The 14,308-nt window shown below is 41.9% G+C and overlaps 1 protein-coding gene across 8 annotated transcripts in view; it reads left to right on the forward strand.

Moving 5' to 3' along the window:
* CACNA1D (calcium voltage-gated channel subunit alpha1 D) overlaps positions 1–14,308 on the forward strand; it is a 340,557-nt gene that overhangs the window by 210,389 nt on the left and 115,860 nt on the right. The window contains exon 1 of one of the 8 annotated variants that reach the window (XM_087431191.1): positions 12,318–12,529. The exons of the other annotated variants lie outside the window; for them this stretch is intronic. Within the exon in view, the coding sequence (XP_087287317.1) occupies positions 12,459–12,529 (71 nt within the window). The 5' untranslated portion in view covers positions 12,318–12,458. Of the gene's footprint in view, positions 1–12,317; positions 12,530–14,308 lie in introns of those variants that run through there. 8 annotated transcript variants of the gene reach the window in all.

Here is a 14,308-nt window from a genome sequence, read left to right on the forward strand (position 1 = left end):
AAGTAAATGATGACGTCTGATGATCAGGATTGGAAGACTCACTATTGTTAAGATGTCAAATTTATCTATGCGTTCTTCAAATTTATCTATGTATTTATTGCTGTGCAATGTATAAATCTTAATAGCCTTTTTTTTAGAAACTGATGATTCTAATATTTATATATAATTGCAAAGGACCTATAATAACTAAAACAATCTTGACAAAGAACAAAGTTGGAGGATTTATACTCCCTGAGTTCAAGACTCATCATAAAGCAAAGTAAATACAGTGTCATTTTGGCATAAAGATAGATGTATGGGGCCGGCCCTGTGGCTTAGCGGTTAAGTGTGCGCGCTCCGCTACTGGCGGCCCAGGGTTCAGATCCCGGGCGCGCACCAACGCACGGCTTCTCCGGCCATGCTGAGGCCGCGTTCCATATACAGCAACTAGAATGTGCAACTATGACATACAACTATCTACTGGGGCTTTGGGGGGAAAAAAAGGAGGAGGATTGGCAATAGATGTTAGCTCAGAGCTGGTCTTCCTCAGCAAAAAGAGGAGGATTAGCATGGATGTTAGCTCAGGGCTGATCTTCCTCACAAAAAAAAAAAAAAAGAAAAAGACGTATGGAACAATTGAATAGGAAATCCAGAAATACATGTATATGATCAATTGCTGTTTGACGAAGGTGCTAAATAATTCAGTGGAGAAAGGATAATCTTTTCAGTAAAATGCTGTAAAAACCGGATATCTGTCTGGAAAAAAAAATGAACCTTGATCCTTAGGTCACATGAGACACAAACACTGACTTGAAATGGATCATAGATCTAATTAAAAAGCTAAAAATATAAATATTTTCTAAAAAGATTTCTGCCCTTCAGAAAGAAGAAATTGAAAGGGAAACCACACAATGGGAGAATGTGTTTACAATACATATATCTGTTAAAGGGTTTGTGTCTAGAATATACAAAGAACTCTTAACAAATAACATAAACAACCCAATAAAAATTGGCAAAAGACTTAGATACTTCACAAAAGAGTATATATAAATAGCCAATGTAGATGTAAAGATGTTCAATATCATTAATCATCTGGGAAGTGCAAGTTAAAACTGCAATGAGATTCTACTACATGTGTAGTAAAATAGCTAAAACCGAAAAGACAGACAGTATCAAGTGTTGCCAAGAGTGTAGAGCAACTGATGTGCTCATACATTGCTCATAGAAACATAAAATGGTACAACCACTTGGGAAAAGTTTCTCAGTTTCTCAGAGTTAAACACATACTTACCACGTGGCTCAGCAGTTCCATTCTAGGTATTTACCCAAGAGAAATAAAAACCTGTGTCCACAAAATCACTTGTATGTGAACATTCGTGGAGCTTTGTTCGTAGTAGCTCCAAAGTGGAAAACCCCTAACGTCTATCAACAGGTAAATAGATAAGTGAATTGTGGTATATTCAGACATTGGAATACTGTTCAGCAGTGAAAAGGAATGAAGTACTAATACAACATAATCAATGAAGCTCAAAAAACAATTTGCTGAGGGAAAGAAGCCAGATACAAAAGAGAACATAAGATGAAGTTCTGAAAGAAGCAAAATTAATCTGTACTACAGAAATCAGGTCATTGGTTTTCTAGGGTGGGCAGTGGAAGAGTCAGTTGGGAAAGGGGATGAGAGAACTTTCTGGGAGGTGTTATAAATGTTCTATATCTTGGTTAGGGTGTTGTGTACATGGTGTTAACATTAGCCAAGCTGTAAACTTAAATCATGTGCATCTTACAGTTTGTGGTTTGTATCTCGATAAAATTGATTTAAAATACCACTAAAATAGAATTAAAAGAGATTTCTGCTTCTGGTCAAGATGAGTAACAGATACCAGATTTACCCTCCCACCTGAAACAACCACAGTAAAACAAAAACAGACAATGTCTGTAAAACATTGGTTTTCAAGACACTGGACATCAGGCAATGAAGGATAGTGATCCCTGAGAAATAGGAAATAAACTAAATGAGCTCCATGACTGCCCCAGTTTACTGGCTTGAGAGAGTTCTTGGGCCACAGCATGAGGAGGAGGAACCCAGGCAGAGCCCTGTGGTCTCTCTGAGTTGAGAAAATGAAGCTAAGATTCTGCAGAAACCAAGGTGGTTAAAGTATGCAGAACAGAGTACCGGAGTGGAGAGAATTTCATAGAAGGAGAACTCGAGAGATCAGCAGAAGGTCCCCCTTAAGTATTCAGTGGAGTACCTTTCAGCACATGCGTGTGAGGAAACTACCCAAGGCTGGGGAAAGAACATTCTAATGGATTAGAAAGGATGGTATTCAGTGCTCATATAGGGCCAGCAATGTTGTCTATTCCCATTAGCCAGACATAATTCCTAATTCACAGAACATTGGGTAGAGTACTGGGAAAGGATTTGCCTCAGTAGTGAGGAATTATTAGCCCTAGACTGAGCAGTGCTCCAGACTCACCTAACAGATCATTAAAGCAAGATCTGAAAGGATCCAACACTTAGATCCAAGTTACTTAATTGCATCCCAGAACAAAGCACTAGAATATTTATAGGAATAAAGGAATATCTAGCACCCAACAAGATAAAACTTAACAATGTCTGGCAGTTGATCAAAAGTCATTAGGCATGTAAAGAAGCAGAAAAAATCAATCAATTGAAACCAATCCAGAACTCACACGGATGTTAGAATTAGCAGAAAAAGGACATAAAAAGAGACATCATAACTATATTCCGTATGTTCAAAATGTTAAGCAGAGACATGGAAGGTACAAAAAAAAAAAATAGCCTAAAAAAAATCAAGGTCCTAGGAATAAATCTAAAGATGTACAAGACCTCTTGACGCAAAACTTTGCTGAAGAAAGAAGACTTACAAAAGATGGAAGGCAATATGATGTTCATGGATTAGAACACTCACTTTATTAAGATGTCAGAAAACAGTATTAAGAGAAGATGCTTTTCTTGGTAAAGAGAAGAAAGGAAAAGAAAAAGGGGGCAGATATAAGTTTGGTTTGGTAGTGGGAAGCTGGGAGTATTCCTTCCTGATTCCTAGTTTCTGTGAAGCAGGAGGCAGGGTTAACCACTGAGGGTAAAGGGGTAGGTGTTAGAGTTGTATGTCCGAGGCGAGTGGAGAAGGCTCAAAATAGTCATTGCAGGGAGTTGGGGATTGAGTGGATTAGAGAACCACAGTAGATGACAGGTAGCATTGATGTCCTATTTGAAGCTGGTGATGATGAACCTGTGTTGATGTTGATCTATCCCAACGTATGACTTTCTGTAGCCATGCCTGGCTGCTTTTCTCCAGGCGTGGAGTGAAGAGTGAGGGATGGCCGAGGAAGCTCAGAGGAACGTGGGGATGATGGTGCAGTAGGTGATGGGGATTGGGCATTGGACATGTGCCTCGTGCTTTGAGCAGTGGCTGAAGGCATCAGCGAAGAGAGCAGAGGCTTAGTGGTGGTGAGGTCTTCTGATGGGAGAGGGTCCTTGGCTAACAGAGACCCTGGCTCACTTAGTCTGGGGCCATGTTGTCCATCCCTTGTGGTCTGGGCTCATGCAGCCTATGGTGTGTTCCAGAAGCTTCAGTCTCCACAGATGCAGCCTGGGGTGCTGGTTATTCCAGCAGGTGTGGATAGCCCAGCTGACAGTTGTGGCAGTGCCATGGCTCAGATCTCTGAGTGCTACCTGGCCTGCGGTGGCTCCTTTGGCTGCTGGGATCGCTAGTTGCTGTGGTTATTGGTTTCTACATGTTGTAGTGAGAAGAGCCCTAGTTCAGAGGTCCGAGTCCTGGCTCCATCCTTGCTAGAGACGTGGCTTTCGTCAATATACTTCACTTCTCCAAGTCAAGGTTTTCTCACTCCTAAAATTAGGTGGCCTCATTTGCTGGGTAATTGCAGAGCTGTCCTAAGAGCCAAGCAGAGAAATGGATGGGAGGAGACTTTGTAAACCGAAGAGACCTTTCCAAATGTGAGGAGTGCTCAATGTTAGCCAGGTTGTCATCTCCTTGTAGGAGGTTGTTTCTGAGAGTTTGAAAAGCCTTCTGATTTGCAGTCTGAACATTCAGTTGCCAGCTCTTCTCTCCAGGGCCCCACATCTTTTTAGGTCCTGGAGTGGCACTTGAAGCACTAACCTAATTTCCCTAAGTCTGATTGTCATAAGAGTTTGGTTTGGATTCAGGGATAAAATATTAATCCACACAGAACTACATCATTCCCTTGAAATTCTACTTTAAAATAAATCTTGGTTTCAGTTATCTCCTGCCACCTTTGGAGCCTCCAGGCATTTGGGGCTTTGCAGCTTCTGAGTCTAGGAGGCTTGTGCTATGTCTGAAGGATTCTAATTCAGTGGGCGGTGCACACCACCTGCCAGAGGGGTGCTGTTCCCAGAGGCCCCCCGTCCTTGAATCATATGCCGTTACTTACGAACACGAGAAACTCCAGGGCCCTGCATGGATGCCAACCACTGCATCCTCTCCCTCTTTGGCTCTAAGTCAAGACTATTTTAGCACCATCTGTACATAGCAGTGCGTCCTAGGAGCACAATGGAGGGTTCAGTGTGGCTCTCCTGGGGAAGCCGGACTCAGGTTGGGCATTGAGGGAAGGGCATTTGTAAGGATGTGAAGAAAGGAGGGCACATTCCAGATCCCGGCAAGTGGTGAGGAAAGCAGGGCCTGGTGCATCACACGCATCAGGAGCTGGTGAACAGCCAGTGAGGCTGCCAGGGTGCTCTGTGCTGGCTGGTGAGCAGTGGGGCAGGAGAATGGATGCACAGTTGGGAATGCTCAATGAAGGAGGCAGGACTTTTTCTTTAATTTATGGGAGCCGTTGAGCTGTTTGAACAAGAGGGTGATGGAAAAGAGCTGGGCCTGGAAGGTAAAGCTGGTGCCTTGCAGGGTGGAATGGAGTGAGGAGAGCTCTGGGGCTGGGGGCTGTGGCAGTGGGGTAGGTGTGAGGTGATGGGAGTCTGGGCTGGGATGCGGTGGTGGAGATGGAAACGAAGGAGTTCACGTGGAAGATAGTTGTGGGCCAGTGTGTCTCGGATGAGGAGAGAGGTCTGTGGATTGGGTTGTCAACTCTAGGGTATGGATTGTGTGAGAGCGTGATTCTTTATTGCTTCTTGTTGTTGTTAATACAGCAGCTAAGATGTTTGCCAGGCACTGGGCTAAGTGCTTTATATAGTTGCATTCAATCTTCTCTACTACTTTAGTGAAGTGTTTTTTGCCTCGGTTTTACAGATGAGTTCAGCAAAGCTCAGAGAGGTTTATCATTTTTCTCAGTCATACAGCTAGTAAGTAAGGAATTCCTAGTAAGCTAGGAATTAAATCTAGATCTGCTTGTCGCTGGAGCCCAAGCTGCTGCTTTTCTCATCAGTGGAAGCTCTTTCTGTGTCTGGTGAGGGGGAACCCCCTGTGGGATCCCATCTACCCAGACTGAGTCTGTGCTGATGCATCCTAAACTGTTCTGTTTTTCATGCTTTGTCCGTTTCTTTCTCTTCCCAAAGTTAATTACTCAAAGCAAAGTGGAATAGTGGACTATGAAGGCTTCAAAGAAATTGGTTTCTTTTTTCCTCTTAAAACTGCATGTGAATAAGTCCATTCTAGATCAAGTGGTCCTTTTGAATCCTGTTGCTGGGGGGTGGATCTCTCTGAATCCCTGAGTCTCCCCTATAACATGATGCCCATCTCCTTGTTCTCAGTTGTCTGATGGTTCAGAGGGGGCACTTCCCACCCATCCTGCCCTTCAAGGAGGAACTCCTTCTGGGAAGGAGAGACCCCATCTCCTCTCAGGGCCTCTCACCAGGTGGTTTGCCTTTGACATGGCCAGGGAGTGGGATTTGGGCTGAAATTCCTATAGGTATTGCTTTGAGGACACCCCAACAGGTGGGCTCACTTCCAGCTTCTTCCCGGGGCCAGTGTTGTTCATCTGCAGTCAGACCCTACCTGCAGACATTTGAATAGGCAGATCCAGCTGTCTCTCCATTGCAGGCAGTTTAACCAGGCCCTTCACACAGCACACTGTGTTGGTGCATAAGCAGGACATGCCTTGGGGATGCTGGTACCTTCAAACATATTTATTTGTAATGGTTCTGTCACCCTCCTCAGTCAGACTTCAGGCACACATTTTCCTTATTTTTCTTTAAAAACTGGAATCTGACGAGTCTAGCAAGGTGTGTTTCTTAAATAGGACTATTTGAAGCCTGTCATGAAAAGATGTGATGATGTTGGCTTGGCTCATTTGACTGAGTGATATATTTCATTCAGAGAAAGGGGTTTCAGAGAAAAGAGCCCATGTTTTTGGAGAATACCTCTTTTTTTTTTTTAATTTTTTGTTTATTGCAGTAACATTGGTTTATAACATTGTAAAAAATTTCAGGTGTACATCATTATACTTCTATTTCTGCATAGATTACATCATGTTCACCACCAAAATACTAATTACAACCCATCCCCACACAAATGTACCGAATTATCCCTTTCACCCTCCTCCCTCCCCCCTTCCCCTCTGGTAACCACCAATCCAATCTCTGTCCCTATGTGTTTGTTTATTGTTGTTATTATCTACTACTTAATGAAGGAAATCATACGGTATTTGACCCTCTCCCTCTGACTTATTTCACTTTGCATTATACCCTCAATGTCCATCCGTGTTGTCACAAATGCCTGGATTTCATCGTTTCTTATAGCTGAGTAGTATTCCATTGGGTATATATCCCACATCTTCTTTATCCATTCGTTCCTTGATGGGCACTTAGGTTGCTTCCAAGTCTTGGCTATTGTGAATAACGCTGCAATGAACACAGGGGTGCATGTACCTTTACAAATTGGTGTTTTCAAGTTCTTTGGATAAATACCCAACAGTGGAATAGCTGGATCATATGGTAGTTCTATCCTTGATTTTTTGAGGAATCTCCATACCGTTTTCCATAGTGGCTGCACCAGTTTGCACTCCCACCAGCAGTGTATGAGAGTTCCCTTCTCTCCACATCCTCTCCAATGCATGTCGTTTCCTGTCTTGTTAATTATAGCCATTCTGACGGGCGTGAGGTGATATCTCATTGTAGTTTTGATTTGCATGTCCCTGATAGTTAGTGATTTTGAACATCTTTTCATGTGTCTGTTGGCCATCTGTATATCTTCTTTGGAGAAATGTCTGTTCAGGTCTTTTGCCCATTTTTTAATTGGGTTGGTAGTTTTCTTGTTGTTGAGATGCATGAGTTCTTTATAAATTTTGGAGATTAAGCCCTTATCAGATGTATGTTTTGCAAATATCTTCTCTCAATTGTTAGGTTGTCTTTTCGTTTTGTTGATGGTTTCCTTTGCTTTACAGAGGCTTTTTAGTTTGATGTAGTCCCATTTGTTTATTTTTTCTATTGTTTCTCTTGCCCGGTCAGACATGGTGCTTGAAAAGATGTTGCTAAGACCGATGTTGAAGAGCGTACTGCCTACGTTTTCTTCTAGAAGTTTCATAGTTTCAGGTCTTACATTCAAGTCTTTAATTCATTTGGAGTTAATTTTTGTGTATGGTGTAAAGTAAGGGTCTACTTTCATCTTTTTGCATGTGGCTATCCAGTTTTCCCAACACCATTTGTTGAAGAGACTTTCTTTTCCCCATTGTATGTTCTTGGCTCCTTTGTCAAAGATTAGCTGTCCATAGATGTGTGGGTTTATTTCTGGGCTTTCGATTCTATTCCATTGATCTGTGTGTCTGTTTTTGTGCCAGTACCATGCTGTTTTGGTTACTATAGCTTTGTAGTATATTTTGAAATCAGGGAGTGTGATACCTCCAGCTTTGTTCTTTTTTCTCAGGATTCCTTTAGCTATTCGGGGTCTTTTGTTGTTCCATATAAATTTTAGGATTCTTTGTTCTATTTCTGTGAAAAATGTTGTTGGAACTTTGATAGGGATTGCATTGAATCTATAGATGGCTTTAGGAAGTATGGACATCTTAACTATGTTAATTCTTCCAATCCAAGAGCACGGAATATCTTTCCATTTCTTTGTGTCTTCTTCAATTTCTTTCAGAAATGTTTTATAGTTTTCGGTGTACAGATCTTTCACCTCTTTGGTTAAGTTTATTCCTAGGTATTTTATTATTTTTGTTGCAATTGTAAATGGGATTGTATTCTGAATTTCTCTTTCTGCTACTTCGTTGTTAGTGTACAGAAATGCAACTGATTTTTGTATGTTCCTTTTGTATCCTGCAACTTTACTGTATTTGTTTATTACTTCTAAAAGTTTTCTGGTGGATTCTTTAGGGTTTTCTATATATAAAATCATGCCATCTGCAAATAGTGACAGTTTCACTTCTTCCTTTCTGATTTGAATCCCTTTTATTTCTTTCTCTTGCCTGATTGCTCTGGCTAGGACTTCCAGTACTATGTTAAATAGGAGTGGTGACAGTGGGCATCCTTGTCTGGTTCCTGTTCTTAGAGGGATAGCTTTCAGTTTTTCACCATTGAGGATGATATTAGCGGTGGGTTTGTCATATATGGTCTTTATTATGTTGAGGTACTTTCCTTCTATACCCATTTTATTCAGAGTTTTTATCATAAATGGATGCTGTATCTTGTCAAATGCTTTCTCTGCATCTATTGAGATGATCATGTGATTTTTATTCTTCATTTTATTAATGTGGTGTATTATGTTGATTGATTTGCGAATGTTAGACCATTCCTGCATACCTGGAATAAATCCCACTTGATCATGGTGTATAATCTTTTTAACGTATTGTTGTATGCGATTTGCTAGTATTTTGTTGAGGATTTTTGCATCAATGTTCATCAGTGATACTGGCCTGTAATTTTCTTTTTTTGTGTTGTCTTTGTCTGGTTTTGGTATCAGGGTAATGTCAGCTTCATAGAAAGAGTTAGGGAGCTTCCCCCCCCCCTCAATTTTTTGGAAGAGTTTGAGAAGGATAGGTATTAAGTCTTCTTTGAATGTTTGGTAGAATTCACCAGGGAAGCCATCTGGTTCTGGACTTTTATTTTTGGGGAGGTTTGTGATTACTGTTTCGATCTCCTTACTGGTGATTGGTCTATTCAAATTCTCTACTTCTTCTTGATCCAGTTTTGGAAGGTTGTATGATTCTAAGAATTTATCCATTTCTTCCAGATTGTCGAATTGGTTGGCATATAGCTTTTCATAGTATTCTCTTATAACCTTTTGTATTTCTGAGGTGTCTGTTGTAACCTTCTCCTCTTTCATTTCTGATTTTACTTATTTGTGCCTTCTCTCTTTTTTTCTTGGTGAGTCTAGCTAAAGGTTTGTCAATTTTGTGGATCTTTTCAAAGAACCAGCTCTTGGTTTTATTAATTTTTTCTATTGTTTTTTTGGTCTCTATTTCATTTATTTCTGCTCTGATTTTTATTATTTCCCTTCTTCTACTGATTTTGGGCTTTGTTTGTTCTTCTTTTTCCAGTTCCTTTAGGGGCATTGTTAGATTGTTTATTTGAGATTTTTCTTGTTTGTTGAGATAGCCCTGTATTGCTATAAACTTCCCTCTTAGAACCACTTTTGCTGTATCCTATAAGTTCTGGCATGTCGTAATTTCATTTTCATTTGTCTCCAGGTATTTTTTGATTTCTTCTTTGATTTCTTCGTTAACCCAGTCGTTGTTCAGTAGCATTTTGTTTAATCTCCACGTATTTGTGGCTTTTCTGATTTTCTTCCTGTAGTTGATTTCTAGTTTCATACCATTGTGGTCAGAAAAGATGCTTGGTATTATTTCAATCTTCTTAAATTTATGGAGACTTGTTTTGTGGCCTAATATGTGATCAATCCTGGAGAATGTTCCATGTGCATTTGAAAAGAACGTGTATTCTTCAGTTTTTGGATGGAATGCTCTGTATATATCTACTAGGTCCATCTGTTCTAGTGTGTCGTTTAAGGCCAATGTTTCCTTATTGATCTTCTGTTTGGATGATCTATCTGTTGGTGTAAGTGGAGTGTTAAAGTCCCCTACTATTATTGTGTTACTGTCTATTTCTGTTTTTATGTCTGTTAATAATTGCTTTATATATTTAGGTGCACCTACATTGGGTGCGTAGATATTTACAAGCGTTATATCCTCTTGTTGGATTGTTCCCTTGATCATTATGTAATGCCCTTTTTTGTCTCTTTTTACAGTTTTTGTTTTAAAGTCTATTTTGTCTGATATGAGTACTGCTACCCCAGCTTTCTTTTCATTGCCATTTGCGTGGAGTATCTTTTTCCATCCCTTCACTTTCAGTTTGTGAGTGTCTTTAGGTCTGAAGTGCGTCTCTTGTATGCAGCATATGTATGGGTCTTGCTGTTTTATCCAATCAGCCACCCTATGCCTTTTAATTGGAGCATTTAGTCCATTGACATTTAAAGTAGCTATTGATAAGTATGTACTTACTGCCATTTTTTAACTTTTTTTTTTTTCTCAGTGTTTTAGTAGTCCTTCTCTGTTCCTTTCTTCTTCTCTACAGAATTGATGGTCACTTTAGTTTGACCTCTGTCTGAAAGCTGTTCTCTTTAACTCCCCTCCTCCCTCATGTTTTTGGTATCATATCTAACCTCTTTTTTGTGCATTTGTATCCATTACGTTCTTATCATGGAAGTAGATAATTTTTCCTATTTGTGGTCTTCTCTTTTCCCCTTAAATCAGTCCCTTTAACATTTCTTGTAGCACTGGTTTCTTGGTGACAAACTCCTTTAATTTTTTCTTGTCTGGGAAATTTTTGATCTCTCCTTCCATTTTGAATGATAACCTTGCTGGGTAGAGTATTCTTGGCTGTAAGTTTTTTCCTTTTAGCACTTTTAAATATATCGTGCCATTCTCTTCTAGCCTTTAAGGTTTCTGCTGAGAAGTCAGCTGATAGCCTTATGGGGTTTCCTTTGTATGTAACTTGACATTCTCTTGCAGCTTGTAGGATTCTCTCTTTATCTTTAATTCTGGACATTTTGATTATGATGTGTCTTGGTGTGGGCCTCTTTGGGTTTATCTTGTTTGGGGCTCTCTGTGCTTCCTGTACCTGGATGTCTGTTTCCTTCCTTAGGTTAGGGAAGTTTTCATCTATTATTTCTTGAAATAGATTCTCTGCCCCCTTGTCTAGCTCTACTCCTTCCGGGACACCTATAACACTGATATTAGTGTGCTTGATGTTGTCCCAGAGGTCCCTTAGACTGTCCTCACTCTTTTTAATTCTTTTCTCTTTTACCTGTTCACCTTGGGTAATTTCTTCTAGTCTTTCGTCCAGCTCACAGATCCATTCTTCTGTATCCTCTACTCTGCTTTTGAGTCCCTCTAATGAATTTTTCATTTCCAGTATTGTATTCTTCATTTCTGATTGGTTCTTTTTTATATCTTCCATTTCTTTGTTGACATTCTCACTGAGTTCATCTATTCTTCTCCCCACATCAGTGAGCATTCTTAACACTCTTTGTTTGAACTCTCTGTCGGGTAGGTTGCTCATTTCTGTTTCACTTAGTTCCTTTTCTGGGGATTTGTCCTGTTCCCTTACTTGGAATGTATTCTTTTGCTTCCTCATTTTGCCTCTTTCCCTGTGCTTGTGTCTATGTATTAGGTAGGTCAGCTATGTCTCCTGCTCTTGGATAGGTGACCTTATGTAAGTGATGCCTTAGGAGGCTTCCAGTGTGCTTCCCTCAGTTCTCAATGTTCCAGGGGTGACCCCTATGTGGGCTACGTGTGTCCTTCTGTTGTAGCCTGTTTGCTCTCCCTGTAGGTGCCCAGGGAGGCAGAGTTATGCTCCTGGCCAGCTGTTGTAATGCTCAGCTGCTTGTAGTTGTTGTGGGCCCTTCAGTCTCTTTATCAGGTGTGGGGAGCCCCAGCACAGTTGGCTACAAGTTCTAATACCACATTTGTGTTGCAGTATTTCTTTTAAGTGAGTAGGCCCCCAGCGTGGCAGGTTGTTAGGCTCAGGACCTTACAATTGCTGTAAGCCTCTAGCCCATTAGGTCTCTTGTCAGCTCTCTGAGGATTGCAGCTGGGTGGGGCTGGCCTGAGGCACAGGAGCACCCAATTGTTTCAGGCTTTGGAAGGTGGGGCAAACCCCCTATGTGGGTCTTTGAGAAACAAGTCTTCTGCAGCTGACAAGTCCTGGCGCCCACAGGTACACACACACAGTCAACACAGTCCTGCCCCGTGTGCACGCCCCGACCTCCCCAAGCAGACCCAGTCTCTCCACAGCGGGAGCCACACACACTCCGCCACTGCTCCACACTCTCCACCCACTCCTTGTGCACACCCTGTCCCACTAAAGTCGGCTCAGTTGCCAGGCTGCAGAGAATCCAGTCACCAATCTGTGCAGGCCCACAAGTTGCCTGAGGGCTTGTTGTTGGGTAGGGCCACTCTCTAGGGTGGGCTGCCTGCCCTGGCTGAGCTGGATTAAATCGGTGCTCTAGCGGGTGGGGCAGACCCTGGGCTAGCAGGCCTCAGGGAGAACTCCAACAGCGTCTGTGTCAGCACGCCCACACCAGGCCACAACAATGGCCGCCGCCAATGTCCCAGTCCCTGGAGAGGTCTCACTTCTCACCGAGATGCACTCAGGGCCTATTAGGTGAGTCTCTCTTCACCACAGCACTGTGCACCTTTCTTTCTGGTGATTTTAGGTTGCTTTCTGAAACGGGTGAGTTTGCGTGTGGGCCCTTTAAGAGCCGGTTTTCGTTTCTTTGTGAACCAGCTTTTCTGGGGGTACTCCCCAATGTTTTAGTAGCAGACAAAGTCAGATATTATGCTGCTGGTGTCGATTGTGCTGGGTCCACAAAATGCCCACAGCGGGGGCGCTCCCTGGCTCCGGGCCCTTCGCCTCCAAGGAGGGCTGCGGACCTGTGTGTTGCTCCAGGGCGGCCGTGAGGCACTGCGGCTTGTGAAGGCGGCGTTTTTTCTCTCCAGAAGGGAGTCTCTGCCTCTTCCACCTCAATTAGGATTGTCCGTTGTTGCAGGAGTTCCTCTCATCCAGTTTTCACTTCTGTCTCAGGGGTAATTTTTCCACAAGTAGTTGTAAATTGGCTGTGTCCACGGGAGGAGGTGAGTTCCGAGTCTGCTTACGCCGCCATCTTGAGTTCGCCCCCTAGCCTAAACTCTGAAGAATACCTCTTAAAACATGTTTTTTAAAAGACACATTGAAACAGAAAGTCTGTAACTTTTAGCATGCAACCTGCATGGATTCTTATTGGGGGAGATTTTTGGCTAGAAACATTGGAATATCTTTGGTAGCCATGGAAACTAACTCTTCAAAGAGAGAGCAACTCTTCTGTCCTCAGACAAGGAGATGTGGTGAAGGAAGTGTATTTCGTTCTAAGATACCTGACATATTTCATTTCTATGGGTGACTTTTTTAGACCTGTACAAGACTCTAGCTGTCTTCATTTTTATTTTTTAATGATAATGGGTACAGTTTTAGGTGATAGAAAGTTACATGGGTGTTTGTGATCAGTTACATCCTAAGCAGAGCCCACAATCTGTGTCCTTGACATGATCGTCATTAATGTAAACCCTGAGCCTGTAAAGATATTTATTAAATTTACTTAGCTTATTTTTATCAAGTAACTAGTAAGGCCAGGGTTTGTGATAGGGAACTGACAGACAAAGATAAGACAGACACTGCCCCTCTTTCATAGATCTTACAGTGTAGTGTATAAAAGAGAATATTAAATAACAATTGCATGGCTGTGAAGTAAATTCTACACAAGTGAGACTCTTATCCCAGAGACTCTGAGGACATCAGGAAAGTGTTCTTCTAGGCTGACCTAGCCAAGTGGGATGGTATCTGGAAAAGCAGTTGAGGCTTAGGGATCAGCATATACAGTTGCCTGGAGCTGAAGGAGATCTCTGTGCCCTGGAGAAATGAGTGAACTTTAGGATGGCTGGAGCACAGAATTCAAGGAAGAAGTGGTCAGAAAGGACCAGGAGAGATAAAGAAGACCAGACAGATCGCGCATTTGCTCCCCCATCCCGATCCCCGTTGCTCTTGTGCAGGGTAAGTGCCACACGTACCCATTCCCTGAGGTTTGGTGTGTACAGGCTGCTCAGCGGCCGTTCACCGCAGATCACTCAACCTAGTCATTAAAAGCTGGGAATCACCTACTTTGAAATTGGTTCATCTTCCCTAAAGATGGAAACTGTTTTCTATTTAAAGCATCTTCACAGATTTTCATGTCAATAAAAAGCAGTCAAGGACATGAAAAGGGGAGGATTGCTTTGAGAAAATCCTTTAATACACCCAAACTTTCGCGAACAGAAAAATTAGGCACTGAATCCTTTACAAAAGGATTCACCACGGGGTTTATTTCAGTAATGAGTTCCTTAAGAGTAGTCGTAATGTGGTGTGATGATT

The sequence above is a fragment of the Ceratotherium simum genome, chromosome 5, assembly GCF_057802395.1.
Source record: "Ceratotherium simum simum isolate JZ-2026a chromosome 5, ASM5780239v1, whole genome shotgun sequence".
NCBI classification, from domain to species: domain Eukaryota; kingdom Metazoa; phylum Chordata; class Mammalia; order Perissodactyla; family Rhinocerotidae; genus Ceratotherium; species Ceratotherium simum.